Source organism: Podarcis cretensis, assembly GCF_951804945.1.
Source record: "Podarcis cretensis genome assembly, chromosome: 2".
In the NCBI taxonomy this organism is placed as follows: Eukaryota; Metazoa; Chordata; class Lepidosauria; order Squamata; family Lacertidae; genus Podarcis; species Podarcis cretensis.
Genome location: NC_137171.1, coordinates 45,513,900 through 45,530,748, shown reverse-complemented (window position 1 = coordinate 45,530,748; position 16,849 = coordinate 45,513,900). Strand labels below are relative to the sequence as shown.

At 43.9% G+C, this 16,849-nt stretch overlaps 1 protein-coding gene across 5 annotated transcripts in view; it reads right to left on the bottom strand.

The window, feature by feature from the left end:
• The window catches only part of GABRA1 (gamma-aminobutyric acid type A receptor subunit alpha1), a 41,734-nt gene extending 38,512 nt beyond the window's left edge, over window positions 1-3,222 (bottom strand). Inside the window, exons 1-3 of one of the 5 annotated variants that reach the window (XM_079964855.1) lie at window positions 3,128-3,222; window positions 2,372-2,636; window positions 3-96 (exon numbers count right to left, since the gene is read on the bottom strand). In XM_079964855.1, coding sequence (XP_079820981.1) covers window positions 3-76 — 74 coding nt within the window. In that variant the 5' untranslated portion in view covers window positions 77-96; window positions 2,372-2,636; window positions 3,128-3,222. Of the gene's footprint in view, window positions 1-2; window positions 97-1,031; window positions 1,419-1,556; window positions 1,636-1,802; window positions 1,917-2,371; window positions 2,876-3,127 lie in introns of those variants that run through there. The other 4 variants (XM_079964856.1, XM_079964857.1, XM_079964859.1 and 1 more) reach the window with 4 other exon arrangements.
• Window positions 3,223-16,849: the final 13,627 nt, after the last annotated feature.

Sequence of the window (16,849 nt, the reverse complement as noted above, 5' to 3'; positions counted from 1 at the left end):
ACCTTTGTCCAGTTAGTGTGCTCATAAGGAGAACCCAGGCCCAAAGGCGGTCACAAAGAAGATGCATCCTCTTCATGGTAGATTACAGATGTTCAGCTGAAAACAAAATAAAAACACAAGTCAACATTTCTTACTTGGGAAAACTGCTTGAAGACACAACAGGTCTAGAAGAACTTTGGATGGTTCGCCTTGAAGTCAAGCAGTGATATCACAATGGTGCACCATTTAGAGAAAAAGAAAATGGCCCCATCCATAGTACATCTAATAATTTCTAGACACTCCAGAGGCTGGGTTCTTCATTTAGTTCCATCTGATCTACCTGGTGCTTAAAGTGCTCTGGCACTCCAAAAAAAAAAAAAAAAAAAAAGTATTCTCATTAAGTTCTACTACTTTTGAGTGCTTTATCTGTGATTCCTTCTGCTGGCAACATAAAATAACCAGAAAGAATTTAAATATTATTTTAGTTTTAATGAGTGATAAAGTGTCCCTTGACTGTCTCATTCAGTGCTGAGGGAAAGGGTGTCCCCTGAGGTCATGGAGATTCACAGGAGGTCCTGTGGTGAGAACTTTCTTCTGGAGGGATCTCCATGCCTGCCTTCTTTGCTACCAAGCAATTTTAGCAGCAGGATAATGTCTTTTTCCCCAGGATTGCATTGCTGGCCATGCACATTGATGCTTCCATCAATCTAAAGGACATGCACCATAATCAAATCATGTGCTGATGACTGCATGCACGTTGTCTTCTCCAAAATCGCTCTCTCTCTCCGTTGTTGTTGTTGTTGTTGTTGTTAGGACACCCATGTTACAAAAGTCTCCATTCACCCCCCCACCTCGCGACTAAGCCCAACCCAGTTTCAATTAATGTGCAAAGAGAGAGTCTGCCCCACTTCTTCTGTTCCCCCATCCACCCCAGTCTCAAACTATAGATTATATTTCTGGAAGCAGCCTGGTCTGTTTAGGCAAATACTGTTGCTGCCTTCCTCTTAGTCTGTGTCTAGTGCTGGAATACACTTCACTTGCATTGTTCTTACCCAAGATTTTTTTCCTCTCCTCTCCTGCACTTGGACTGACTAGACTATTGGAAAGCAATGGAACCAAGGAGCCGAATTTCAGGCAACACGACCCTATCAACACAAGACGGCATGGAGAGGAGAGGCAGCGTAACAGAAGAGCTGTGTTTGGCGCGTGAGGAAAGCTGAAAGCTAAACGGCGAGGAAGGGTGCAATAGATGGGGGGGCCCTCTCCAAATGGACAGTCGTGGCAAGGCAGTAACAGAGAGAGACCCTCACGGCAGGAGGATGCTTAGAGAATCGCGCTGCTCCCCCTGCAAAAACGAGGGTGGCATCTCCAGTCTCCAGGTGAAACAAAACGAATGAAATCCACCCAGAGCATCGTCTCCCTTTCAGCAATAACTTTTGCACTCTTCCTCAGCCCGAGCAATCTTGCAAATGCCAGCCGGTGTCAGTTCGCTTCCCTTGCCCTCCGACCCCCCCCCCCCGCAATAAATAAATAAAGGCATCGATAAAAAAAGTCACCGAATCATTAGAAATAATTGCCTGTGGATGCAGCCTGTGGAAAGGGGACACACACACCCCAAGTGCCAAAAGAGAAAAATGCCTTCTCTTCCTCCCATTCACTCCTCATTTCTCTCCTCTTTCTCCCCCTCCCCTTCCCACCACCATTATTTTTTTCTCTTTTAATAGTTCAAAATGAAAGAGCAAAAGCATGGGGGGGGGGGAAGATACCCCCACACCCGGTCTTCCATGTTAGGCACATCCGTTAAAACCCACATCCAATAATACCGAGAGGCATTTTCCGGAAGACCTCGGCTCCGCGGTCTTGCCTGCTTCTCTAATGCCTGTGATGGAGACTTGTGGTGTGTGGGGATTGTTGTGGGGGCTTTCCCCCCCCCCTTGCCGGTATAGCAACTTTATATCCTTCCTCCCTCTCTCCGGGAGAAAGCCACCCTCCTCCCCACCCTCCCCACCACCTGCAAAATGCAAGCCATTCTTGTTGCTGTTTTGCTAGCAGATCGCTTCCCAATGATCTCTCTCTCCCCCCACCCCCATCTCCATCGCCTCTCCTTCTCCCCTCTCCACAAACCCGCTTATCAATTGCCCATCGATCGCTGCGGAATTTCAACCTGGGTAGGGGGTGGGGGTGGGGTGGGTGGGGGGAGACGAGGGGGAGAGAGAGAGAGATCCGCGAATCGTGCCCACCAGGTACCTGCTTAGGAGAGCAGCCAGCGCAGCCAGTCCCCTCCATCCACGGAATGCTCTTCCCGGGAAAAGCAGGCGGGTGGGGAGGGTGGGGGCAGCTAACGGAGCTGCTCAGCAGATGCTCAGGCAAAAGGGAAGAAAGGCACCGTTACCTGGAGACCCCACTGAGGTGCTGGCAAAGTCCGGGAGAATCGCCTGGGAGAGTCGCCCAAGATGCCGCGGCTGCTGCTGCTGGCAGGGGAGAGGGCGCCTGGGAGCCGCGAAGAACCGGCTGCTCCGCTCACTCATTTAGGCGCTCTCAGCCATCATGGACTCTGCCGCCGCCGCCGCCGCTGTTGCTGCTGCCGCTGCCGCCGCCGCTTTGCTCTCCGATTTCCAACACCCAAATTCCCTTTCCCGGGGATCCAGATCGCAGCTCTACAACAAAAAGCGTTGCTCTTTACCAAGACAGTAGTAGTACGTCCCGGGGTAAACCGGATGTGAAATAGGCTGTGACTTCATGCCAGGCAGATTTTATTTTAGAAAGGAAGGTGGTACCAAGCTCTCAGCTAGAGACCAATCCGCCCATTTTTTTTTTTTTTAAAATATGCAGCACAGTTTAACTTCCAGCTCTCTCGCTCTTGCTCTCTCTCTCGCTCTCTAATCCCTTTCTCTCTGGCTGCACACTCAAATCCTTTCTACAATCTGCAGCGCGATTATTATTATTATTGGGGGTGGGGGTGGTTGGAGGGAGGAGGGAGGGGGGATATTTTTAGGACCGGAGGGAGGGGGTGGGAGAGCGACGCTTTGCAAGCTCCGGACAAGATGCAATTGACCAAGCAGTCTATTTTGAAAGCCGGTGCGGTTTATTAAATAAATAATTTTTTTCAAAGTTTTTTTTAAAAATAAAAAATAAAAAATTCACCCACCCTCTCCGATCTGCCTTTCTTGTTATTCAATCTTTTGATCAAATATTCAGTCGGTTCATACATATGAATGAAGGGGAAGTGGGGATCGTTAAAAGATGCCTCTCCCTCTCGTTCCTGTGCATACCCATCGCCTGTATATTATTAGGAAGGCTGAACAGAGTGATCTTATATATATAGCCAGAGATGGGATATGTTGCTAACTGAAGGAAGGAAGCACGTAGAAAAAGAAGCCGCCCAAGCCGGGTTTCTCGGCACACCTTGAGGCAACTGATAATTGGGAGGCGACATATTTGTCTAAAGTGATCTTTCTTGGGATGACAAGGCGAAGCGGAGCTTTAAAGGGGATAGGTTGTTGTTATTATTATTATTATCATCCCGCCACGTTTGGACAGTTCAGCGTGTGCGTGCATAAGAGTGAGTGTGAGTGTGAGTGTGTGTGCCTACGCGCATGCCAGTCCTGTTTCTGAATGAACAATTTACTTGCCTTTGCCAAATGATGCAGGAAAGCGATTCTTTAATATCACTTTGAATAAAAGTCCCCTCTCCTGCCAAACAGGCTTTCAATGTCATTGCCTGTTCAAGGATGCATCTGTCACTGCCCAGCAGAATAATAACATCAGGTGGCCAATAAGACACAGTAATACCCTATTAAATACTGGTCCTTTCTCTGGGCTCACGCACGCTTTCCCATAGATATATCACCCCTTTTTCCTCCCCCCTCCTTTCCCTTACTACCTAGCTGTGGTATTCAGCGTCAGATTTTATGAATGGATATATGTTTCTAGAAGCAAGGTACAACAGATGTAATGCAGTCGAAGGATATTGCTCAACAGCCCTCACTTTCAAGACCGGTGGGAGCTCTCCATGGTACTGGAAATCCTAAATGGCAACGCTAATAGTAGTAAACTGCAAGCAGGAAGTCCTAACGTTTGGGAACATGGTCCACAGAGTAGCGTTCTTGTATGCTATACTGCAAAACTATTCTGCCATGCTGGTCTTTGCTTTTCTTGTGGTGGCTTATCATGTGAGCATGACATCCCTTAACAGTTTATTATGGGCGGAGATGGCGGGATGCCCCTGAAATGAATTTGATACTGATGTGTGACAATATTGAAATGCATTTGTGTGAGAGAGCAAGAAAGTCATATAGATTGCCCCTTCAGGAAGTTTGTTTGCCATTTGATAGAGACTGCAATGTGGGAATCAGATTCATCTGGTACACCATCTAAAACTGTGAGTTTCAGATTGAGTTGATTGGGCACAGATAGCCATGAAAAACAAACACGAGTACCTCATAAATTATGAAGGTTTTTTGTTTTGTTTTGTTTTAAAAAATGGCACTTCCCTTTTAAGACACAAGAAAGTGGGAACCCAAACTTTCTCACTGAAAATTCCATTTCCCCATCCAGAGTGTTAGTAAAGGTAAAGGTACCCCTGCCCGTACGAGCCAGTCGTGTCCGACTCTAGGGTTGTGCGCCCATCTCACTTAAGAGGCCAGGGGCCAGCGCTGTCCGGAGACACTTCCAGGTCACATGGCCAGCGTGACGAAGCTGCTCTGGCGAGCCAGCACCAGCGCAGCACACGGAAACGCCGTTTACCTTCCCGCTATAAAGCGGTACCTATTTATCTACTTGCACTTAAGGGTGCTTTCGAACTGCTAGGTGGGCAGGAGCTGGGACCGAAAGATGGGAGCTCACCCCGCCGCAGGGATTTGAACCACCAACCATACGATCGGCAAGTCCTAGGCACTGAGGTTTTACCCACAGCGCCACCCGCGTCCCATCCAGAGAATTAGTCACTGGCTATCTCCCCATTGATTTCCATGGAACTGAAGGAAGATACGCAGGCACTAAGTTCAGTAGGACCTACACCTAAGAATGCATCATAGAAATGCAGCTTTGCTTTCTCTCTGAATTGGACCTCACTTATATTTACACTAGACACCCACATTTGACACTTTAGTGTGTCTTGGCTAATTACCAAGTATGTACGGATTTTCAAGCTATCTCATAACAAGGAGCCCATTGTACATTGTATTTAGCCCATATTTATGAACATGGACACACAGCATGAAAATATAGGCAGTGAGATGAAAACACATATTGTCATGTTGTGAAGAAAATATAATCTTTTTTTAAAAAACAAACAAACAACCTGCCTGTGCATACATAAGAAGAGTATATGACACCCTATTGCTAGGGATTAAAAAGGAAAATCAACCATCATATGGGCCTTTTTCTTTTCTGTACTTCATCTATCAAGCTTGATATATATTGGCCTGTGGTCCAGGCATGCATGTTCTGCATGCACATCCGCTTGATTTTTTTCTTTGTTTTTTTCCCCCATGTTGTATTTCAAGCAGCTAATTTCGAAACTCCTTCAATGTGCATCCAGTTGAGGACGTCTCCAATTTTATCACACTCTAAGAGAACCCACATCAAATGTCCACACTGCTTTTTGTTTCAGATGTGGGAGGTGGGTTCAGTATGGTAAGGGTATTCTGTGAGGCCAGCTACTTGAAACATAATTCTAAAAAACAATTCAGGAATGCGTGCATCACCCATTTGAACATGAGCTTTACATACCTATAAAATTAATGCCCAGTATATATCCTCAGTGTCTCAGTGTTGGTCTCTTGGTGGTGACCTTTTCAAAATACCAAACATGTGCAGCCTAAATACACAAGGTGGATTTTTCATTAACTGCTTGCCCAATGTGGAGATCTCTTCCTCCAGAAGTCTAAGATATAGCTCTCTATTTGCATATAGCGACAATGGATAAGAATGGATAAGGATGACATTCTTGTAGCTCTATCTTCAAGCTACCATAGTCTTAAAATTAAAAATGTTAGTTTGATATTTCATGTAACCTGAAACGGTGAGAGTAGGTTTACAGTGTACTTTCTTTGCATCACATTTTTCTGACTGAATTAGGGCTTCAGTTGTGCAGTCTTGGTTGTTTCTTGGTTTGTTTATGTAAAAAATAGTATGTACAATTACTTGAAAGTAAATCCTGAATTACTGAATTAAGTGGACCTAACCACAGAGCCTAGGACTTGCCGATCAGAAGGTCAGCAGTTTGAATTCCCGCAATGAGGTGAGCTCCCGTTGCTCGGTCCCTGCTCCTGCTAACCTAGCAGTTAGCATGTCAAGTGCAAGTAGATAAATAGGTACCACTCCAGCGGGAAGGTAAACAGCATTTCCATGTGCTGCTCTGGTTCTCCAGAAGCAGCTTAGTCATGCTGTCCACATGACCCAAAAGCTGTATGCCGGCTCCCTCGGCCAGTAAAGTGAGATGAGCGCCGCAACCCCAGAGTCATCTGCGACTGGACTTAACGGTCGGGGTCCCTTTACTTTTAACATATGAGCAAACAAGCATATGATTGCCTGATACCCCCCCCCCAAAAAAAAACACCCCTCTCTTTACTAGTAGTCACCAGTTCATTCCAGGTGCTGGTGTTTAGATTATGTTGTTTTGCTTTGTTTATTTTGATATTGGAGCAGGAGAACACCACAAGAAATCATTTCTAAAGAGGTCAATAATAGCATAGTTTCAGGAAATTAAACATTCTCTGTATTACTGAATTAATGTCTAATTCACACACATACACTTTGGTAATTCTGCCATAGACTTCAAAAGCACATGGCTAGCCCTCACAATGAGTGGCAAATGTTATGTAGTCTATATGTAGCCATCATGTAACACCCCATTACCTTATTCCAACATAAATGAGATTTTCTGGAAAGCATTGCAACTCCTAGTTAAACATACAAATACTGCAGAAATAGAAGCTTGGGGATTCGGCTGGAGAACTCTTTTTTGTCTGTTGACTGAAACCCATCACAGTCTTGGTCAAACTTACAGGGGCTGCATGTCAGTGGTGGGTGAATGGACATAAAAGGTAAAGGACCTCTGGACAGCTAAGTCCAATCAAAGGCAACTATGGGATGTGGCACTCATCACACTTTCCAGGCTGAGGGAGCCAGCGTTTGTCCACAGATAGTACGTTCCTGCCCCAGCGGTACCTATTTATCTACTTGCACTGGCATGCTTTCAAACTGCTAGGTTGGCAGAAGCTGGGACAGAGCAACAGGAGCTCACTCCATCATGCAGATTTGAACAACAGATGTGAATCTTACTTTTGTGTCGTAGGCTACATTCCGCTCATGCAAAAGTCAGAGCTTTTTACACCTCATTACTCCACCCAATCAAGCAACAAGCATAAACACATTTCACATACACGCTCTAGGCTGACAAAGGCTGATGGATGCGGCCTGGGGAGGGACAGATCTTGGGAAGAGTCCCAAGGTCAAGCTAGAGAGTGCTGCATTCAGTTCACAGGCCTGACGTTCCTCACCACCTCTGCTCTAAGGGATGCCTTCATGGCCTTGGCCTCCTTTAGGAATTTGTTCATATGTGAAAAGAGCACACGCCATCAGCTCAATTAAATTACCATACTTTCCATGAGAAGCAGGTGGGAAGGAGAAAGATATAGGAAAAGCCATAGTTCAGTGGCAGACATGCTTTCATGACACAAGCTGAGACCATTGGCTTGGGCAGCAGGCACAGGGAAGCAATGGATTAGCAACTCCTCTCCTACCCCTCATTTGCTTGCCTTATTATCTGCCCAGCCTGACCCTGACCCTATTGCTGGTACTGACCATCCACTCAACTAGCAAGGCTCTCCATTGCTCACTCCACCTCCTTCCTGCCTCACTCCTGAGGTCCTTCCTCAGATGAGGCTTTCTGGGCAATGTGCCTCTGCCTGCATGGCCATTTGCCACGGTGACTAAAAATGCTTTTTAAACTTTGTGTGCATGTGTGTGTGTGTTTGAAGTTGTTTGGTGCTTCCTAGATTGAAAGGCAGATAGGTGGAAAGTCTATTGCAATGAAGAAAGCACCTAAAGGGAAAAAAGTAAGCATGTAGCAGGCAAAACAGCAACAGAAAGAGGAGTGTGGTGGCACTGGGAACTGCTCGGGTGGCACAATCTGTTGAACTGGCCCTGGTGTCAGATCATACGTTTGCCTGCAGGGAGCCCCAGGCTCATTTCATGGCACCTAAAGTTGGGGCTTGGAAAGGCTGCTGTGCTGTCTGAAACCCTGGTGTGTAGACAATACTCAGATGGCCCAGTGCTCTGACTCAGAATAAAGCAGCTTTCTATATTTCATATGATAATTAAACTTGGAGCAATAAATTAACAAACATCTTTTTTCCTTCAGCTTTAACCATGAAATATTTGCAAAGAAATAAAAGAATGAAGTGCAGCACTTTATTGCTTTATTCTTCCCTTCAGTCAAATAATCATCCTAATAAATTTAAATCAAATGGGTCACACGTAATATTAAAATTAAGTGCAGAGTAGAAGTGCAGTTGCCAGAAATTGAAACAAAGTGAATAGGTGACATGTACGCTATTAGAGGGGCCTGGATGGTGAATATGACTGGCTGGCAATAGGGAACCTTCTTGCAGGCATGGAATAAAGGCAAGTGAGTCAGCTGGAGGAGGGCGGGGAATGAAGTACCACTAAATCACCCCAGCACAGAAAGTGAGTTGGTTGCCAGAGGAGGAAACTCCCTCTTCCATGCCAAGCAGAGGAATACAGTGGGCTGCTAGAGGAGGGGCAGAGCCAGCCCTGAATGCTAGTACAATTCTTTTTCTTTTTGCAAGCTAGTAACTTTTATGGGCATATTTACAAGGCAGGCGTTTTATTAAAACTGTCAGTGTTGCACCAGACATGTGGTGAGCTAAGATCTGGTTATACTATAAAGCATCAGGAGATCATCACACAACAAGGGCAGCTGCTCTAAAATACTGAGCCAAACCACATTTCCCCAGGGTAGGATTGTGGGACTGCTCATTCCCACACAAACTCAAGCACACCACTTACCTCCAAAGAGAGGTGGGAGGTTGGCATTGGCATTGTGCTTTTTTCTGGCACCAGGTTGTTTTTATTTATTTATTTCTGGCCTCTTTGTATCGATTTCAGTAAATGATGAAACCAAACTAAACATGTTGATATACAGATAAACTATCCATAGTGAGGATTCAAATGGTACATACCAAATACAGAAGCATAACACAGAGTTTATTAAACAGAGTCCCTCAGAGATTACTTAGGAGTAATGTGTGCCTGCCACACTGGAATCTGAGACACAGGAAAAATGCATTAGTGTTCTCCCTTATTAACACATACTCATGCTTCAAATTTTGTAGCTGATTTATTGTGGTTTTGGTTTATTGCTCCTCAGAGTGTGTTGCTTTTGTTTTTATTCCAAAATACACCATTGGGACCAACCAAAATGGCACAAAAGTGTGACGAGCTTTTGAGTTCCCCAGAGCTCTTCATTAGGGAAGCTGTTACATGAAGCAGGTGGTAAGGGGACAAGGAAAAAGAGGGGAGGAAAGCATAAGCGTTAGGTTGATATTCTAGCCATGAGTTCAGCTTGTAGATTCCATTCCAATATAGAGATCGGAAGCTAAATGATTCCCTCCCTGGTGCTACAGACATCTTGCTACACATCTAGGATTCTGGGATGAAGAACCAGTGGCTCCTCCCACCCCAATCCCTGAGAATTTAATATTTTGTTGCTATTTGGAATCACTAAATGAATTGCAACTAAATGTACGAATTACACCAACTGAAATATATAGGGCTGTATTCAACACTGCACACACAGAGTTCTCTTTCTTTTCCTCTTCCCATGCTCTCAAAATCTGCTGCACTAGCAAGACAGGCGTGTTTAATATTACCCGTGAATATTTCTCATCCTGGAAATGTTTGTTATTTATATCTGTCTGTCTGTCTGTCTGTCTGTCTGTCTGTCTGTCTGTCTGTCTCCTGCCCTGCCTCTCAAAAGAGCCCAGAGTAGCAATCACACAAGTGATAAAAACAATGTCTTATAAATATCTTAAAACTGTTCCAGAACAGATGCAGACTGGGAAACATCTCTTCTTAAATGGCTTGTTGGAAGAGAAAGGTCTTCAGTAGGTGCCTAGAAGGCAACAGGGACAGTGCCTGTCTAATATCAAACAGGAGGGAATTCCAAAGACTTCAGGTTGCATTCTCCCATTCTTATCCATGATAAAGATGCCCAAGGCCGATCCAATCCCATAACCAGGCCTGAATCCAATTTGAAATGTGTCACAAAGCAATGGATCCAGACTGGGCTTTTTCAGGAGTCCTTGGACAGTGGTCTCAGTTGCTCCCAAATCTGCCAGGATCCAAGTCTTTTGTGTGAAATGGGTTACAGATTTGGCTGATTAGCATCAGGCATACCTCTTCATGGTTTGGACTGCAGAGGAAGACAGCTGGTGAGTGGCACATGCAATCAGTGGGATGCTCAGTATTTAGTGTTCTCTTCGAGCATCATGCCAATAGCACTGTGCTTCATCATCTGCACCAACTTTGTATGCTGGTACAGGGGAGGATTTGGACAAAGCAGACAGCCACACTTCATATTGCAATTACTATGCTGCAATAGGTCTGTCAGAAAAGTATGAACCTGATAGGCTCCATTTAGTAGCTCCCCTTGCTCCCTTTTTCTCTCCAGGGAATTTGTTCTTTTAATCTTTCTCCTTCTTCCCCAAGGAATGTGTAAGTATGAAGAGAAGTGTGGCTACAGCTGTTTTCAAGGGTCTTATTTATACACTTGTCAAACGAGCGCAATAACTATTTCAGACACAAAACAATTCACCATCAAGGAAAATCGGATGTGACCAGGGTTTTCATACCTTCTTTATTTAGCTATTATGTAAACATACCCCAAAAATATTCTGCAATCCTTTGCTAAAATATTACCCCTGTTCCATTTTAATGTGAGGTATATGGGCTTTCTATTTGGATAGATATGTCCACCAGCCTAACACAATGTGTGTTTTATGAATGCTGAAGCAGCTCGTTGTAGATCAAACACCCAAATGATGATATAAATCCCAGAGTAATTCTGCACACTCTGTACATGGCTGTCATAGTTGTTGATGTGACTGGAGTTTTAACCGCTCCCAATCATGACACAGAGACAATGTTTACATTATATCAGGGGAGTCCTCACATTCCATCTTTCTTTTCAAAGTCACCTTTCTCATGAAATAATCCCTGTGGAATTCAGCAGGGCAAATGCAAAGCTGCCTAGTCTTTTCCCCCTCTTTTATGGTTAAATTTTAATTCAAGTACATAAAGGTAAAGAAGGTAAAGGTACCCCTGCCCGTACAGGCCAGTCTTGACAGACTCTGGGGTTGTGCGCCCATCTCACTTAAGAGGCCAGGGGCCAGCGCTGTCCGGAGACACTTCCGGGTCACGTGGCCAGCGTGACAAAGCTGCATCTGGCGAGCCAGAGCCGCACACGGAAACGCCGTTTACCTTCCCGCTGGTAAGCGGTCCCTATTTATCTACTTGCACCCGGAGGTGCTTTCGAACTGCTAGGTTGGCAGGCGCTGGGACCGAGCAGCGGGAGCGCACCCTGCCGCAGGGATTCGAACCGCCGACCTTTCAATCGGCAAGTCCTAGGCGCTGAGGCTTTAACCCACAGCGCCACCTGCGTCCCTTCAAGTACATAAAAGAGCTCACTAAATCAAAAAAATTAATTGGTATTTGTAGGATGATGATATGTCACATTTATATTGGTGTTACTGTTCTCCCACTGCAGATGTGGGAGCCAATGCTGACAGATAGTGACCCCCACCATGAGTTCATAGTAGATGCAAGATCTGAAATAGGGACTCTCCAGATGACCACTCAGTCTCAGGGCCCATGAATGGGAAATCTGTATTTTTGCAGAAGGAAAGAAATGAAAGAGGTGAAGACAGTAGTAATGATATCCAGTTAAAAACAATTCAGTTTACCATTTGGATATTTGTTACTATTCCATGAAAATCACAATATGTGCTATATCAGAATGAAGGCTTTGAACATAGCCAAAGAAATGTTTTTTATTGTTTTTAACCTCTCTTGCAATTCATCCTGAGCTTTGACCTGCCTGACCTTCTTCCTGCAACTGTTGGCTTCTCATGAATACTTTTCCTTCATGGTTTCCCCTTTCTCCCATGTCTTATACATGCCCTTCTTAAATCTCAGCTCATCTGTAAGCTTTTTATGCAGTCACACTGGTTTCCTTAGACGCCTCCTACTTTTCTTTCTTGTTGAATTTGTCTAAATTTGTGCCCTCAGCATTTTACTTTACGAAACTTCCATCCATCTTGGACTCCCTTCTCTTTAAGTATTTCGGACCATGGGGTCTCACTCAGTAGTTCCTTAAGCTTTTTGAAATCAGCCTTCTTATAATCCAGAGTGCATGTTAGACAACACTCAGCTTTCCCATGCCTCTGTATAATGAAACCCAAGAAGATATAAACATTTCCTCTCAAGGCTCCCAATACTTCCATGTTGTTGATCAGTTCCTCCCTGTTGGTGAGGACCAGGTCCAAGATAAATGATCCCCTTGTTTCTTCTTCCACCTTCTGGGAAATGAAATTGTCAGTGAGACAATGGAAGAATTTATTGGACCTTCCATTCTCTGCAGAATTTGAGTTCTAGCAGATATTGGAGCAGTTGAAGTCTCCCATGACTACTATCTCTCACCTTTTTGAATGTTTGGTAATCTGCATCATCCAAGTCTTCAGACTAGCTTGGAGGTCTATAGCAGACACCTAAAGCTGTAATTTGAATATATTTCTATGTATGGATAAAAAAGCATGATATGGCTATGCATTAAATCTGAGGATTAGTTCATAAAGCAGCATTTGTTCCAGCAGTAGTAAGAAACCAAATGCTTAATCACATTATACAGAATTATAGTACCATAAATTTCTGTGCTGAATGGCTGGTGCCAATGGCCATATGACTGCATGATTGATGCTACATACATTGAATAAAGACAGTGACATGCTCCAGCCTCTGAAATATAACAAACAACTCTGTTTTCCTTCACATGCCAAATCAGATACATAATGAGCATTGTCAGGAAGATGAGACTGATACAAATTACAATTCATGGGTTAGCGATCCACCATGTGCATACAGATAAAACAAATTAGCACATGAAACAACAACATTTGAAACATTAGAGACTATACCATGAGTCTAGTGATCTGGCAGATGGTAACTAGAGGTGGTCTATTCTTGGCCTTCTTTTTCTGATGTAAAAAGAAAAAGTGGAGGCTCAACAGGAGAAATAAAAGTCACTCTTATAAAGGCATTAGGTATAATTTTTAAAAACAGAAACATTGAGCCTGCATTCAGATGGCACTTTACTTGATCTTTCCAATGTTTCCTTAACGGTTAATTTTAGCATCTTTTGTAATCTATCACATGATGTAAAATATACTTCTAGTGCATTCTAATAGACATTTCATGCTCATTTATTTCTGGTATTAATTGTTTACTGAAAAATCCATTTGCAACCCTGGAAGACCATAATGTAACGGGAGTTCTGCTCACATAATAAAATTTCAGGCGGTATTTTGGCATACTGCCCAGTGAATCATGGGAGAAACAGAAACATACATGCCTGGTGAGGGTGGGGGAGTCGCAACATGTCCAATGACGTTCATTGTTGTGTCACACCCCACCCACTGGTGCAAATGAAATGTATTGCTACATGGCAGCGTATCAATCAAAAAGCCACAGCTCCATAATGCAACAGGTACTGTAGTGTAAAAGGAACATTGGAAATCAGGACAGAAGTGCCAGCATTCTAACCAGTAAAACTAACGCAATGAATCACCCACCTGAATGCAGACTTATTGAAACAGCAACAATAATAATTGTGCTTCCCCAAATTCCCCACTCCTGTGAATTGTGATGTTGAATATCCTCCACGTATTATCTGCCCTACTAGAATGTATATTACTTGCATTTGCCACACAACAATATCAGATGTTTATATTTGGTATCTAACTATTGATATTTCCAGTATATGGCCGCTAACATGACATTCATTGAAGAGACATTTTGTATTTGTCAGGATGTTTTACTACTCTTTCACTTTGGAAGGGGACAAGTCATCCAAATCAACTTCAAATAGATGGGAAAAAATACACTGTAATATTTGGAAATATTTAAATATGCATGAAATGACAAATGTAATAAACCTCATTGGACAAGTAGAGAATCTCAAGCCACTTTGTTGTTTAGTCGTTTAGTCGTGTCCGACTCTTCGTGACCCCATGGACCAGAGAACGCCAGGCACTCCTGTCCTCCACTGCCCCCCGCAGCTTGGTCAGACTCATGCTGGTAACCTCGAAAACACTATCCAACCATCTCGTCCTCTGTCGCCCCCTTCTCCTTGTGCCCTCCATCTTTCCCAACATCAGGGTCTTCTCCAGGGAGTCTTCTCTTCTCATGAGGTAGCCAAAGTACTGGAGCCTCAGCTTCACAATCTGTCCTTCCAGTGAGCACTCAGGGCTGATTTCCTTCAGAATGGAGAGGTTTGATCTTCTTGCAGTCCATGGGACTCTCAAGAGTCTCCTCCAGCACCATAATTCAAAAGCATCAATTCTTCGGCGATCAGCCTTCTTTATGGTCCAGCTCTCACTTCCATACATCACTACTGGGAAAACCATAGCTTTAACTATACGGACCTTTGTTGGCAAGGTGATGTCTCTACTTCTCAAGATGCTGTCTAGGCCTGTCATTGCCCTTCTCCCAAGAAGCAGGCGTCTTTTAATTTCGTGGCTGCTGTCACCATCTGCAGTGATCATGGAGCCCAAGAAAGTAAAATCTCTCACTGCCTCCATTTCTTCCCCTTCTATTTGCCAGGAGGTGATGGGACCAGTAGCCATGATCTTCGTTTTTTTGATGTTGAGCTTCAGACCATATTTTGCACTCTCCTCTTTCACCCTCAATAAAAGGTTCTTTAATTCCTCCTCACTTTCTGCCATCAAGGTTGTGTCATCTGCATATCTGAGGTTGTTGATATTTCTTCCGGCAATCTTAATTCCGGCTAGGGATTCATCCAGCCCAGCCTTTCGCATGATGAATTCTGCATATAAGTTAAATAAGCAGGGAGACAAAATGCAGCCTTGTCGTACTCCTTTCCCAATTTTGAACCAGTCAGTTGTTCCATATCCAGTTCTAAGATGAGGTGATCAGGCACTCCCATTTCTTTAAGAACTTGCCATAGTTTGCCATGGTCGACACAGTCAAAGGCTTTTGCATAGTCAATGAAGCAGAAGTAAATGTCTTTCTGGAACTCTCTAGCTTTCTCCATAATCCAGCGCATGTTTGCAATTTGGTCTCTGGTTCCTCTGCCTCTTCTAAATCCAGCTTGCACTTCTGGGAGTTCTCGGTCCACATACTGCTTGAGCCTTCCTTGTAGAATTTTAAGCATAACCTTGCTAGCGTGCGAAATTAGTGCAATTGTGCGATAGTTGGAGCATTCTTTGGCACTGCCCTTCTTTGGGATTGGGATGTAGACTGATCTTCTCCAATCTTCTGGCCACTGCTGAGTTTTCCAAACTTGCTGGCATATTGAGTGTAGCACCTTAACAGCATCATCTTTTAAAATTTTAAATAGTTCAGCTGGAATACCATCACTTCCACTGGCCTTGTTATTTGCAGTGCTTTCTAAGGCCCATTTGACTTCACTCTCCAGGATGTCTGGCTCAAGGTCAGCAACCACACTACCTGGGGTATATGAGACATCCGTTTCTTTCTGGTATAATTCCTCTGTGTATTCTTGCCACCTCTTCTTGATGTCTTCTGCTTCTGTTAGGTCCTTTCCACTTTTGTCCTTTATTATGGAAATCTTTGTACGAAATGTTCCTTTCATATCTCCAATTTTCTTGAACAGATCTCTGGTTCTTCCCATTCTATTGCTTTCCTCTATTTCTTTGCATTGCTTGTTTAAGAAGGTCTTCTTGTCTCTCCTTGCTATTCTTTGGAAATCTGCATTCAATTTCCTGTATGTTTCACGATCTCCCTTGCATTTTGCTTGCCTTCTCTCCCCCGCTATTTGTAAGGCCTCATTGGACAGCCACTTTGCTTTCTTGCATTTCCTTTTCATTGGGATGGTTTTCGTTGCTGCCTCCTGTATAATGTTACGAGCCTCCATCCATAGTTCTTCAGGCACTCTGTCCACCAAATCTAAATCCTTAAACCTGTTCCTCACTTCCACTGTGTATTCATAAGGGATTTGATTTAGATTGTATCTTACCGGCCCAGTGGTTTTTCCTACTTTCTTCAGTTTAAGCTTGAATTTTGCTATAAGAAGCTGATGATCTGAGCCACAGTCAGCTCCAGGTCTTGTTTTTGCTGACTGTATAGAGCTTCTCCATCTTTGGCTGCAGAGAATATAATCAATCTGATTTCGATGCTGCCCATCTGGTGATGTCCATGTGTAGAGTCGTCTCTTGTGTTGTTGGAAAAGCGTGTTTGTGATGACCAGCTTGTTCTCTTGACAGAACTCTATTAGCCTTTGCCCTGCTTCGTTTTGATCTCCAAGGCCAAACTTGCCAGTTGTTCCTTTTATCTCTTGACTCCCTACTTTAGCATTCCAATCCCCTATAATGAGAAGAACATCCTTCTTTGGTGTCACTTCTATAAGGTGTTGTAAGTCTTCATAGAATTGGTCAATTTCAGTTTCTTCAGCACCAGTAGTTGGTGCATAAACTTGGATTACTGTGATGTTAAAAGGTCTGCCTTGGATTCGTATCGAGATCATTCTATCATTTTTGAGATTGCATCCCAGTACAGCTTTTGCCACTCTTTTGTTGACTATGAGGGC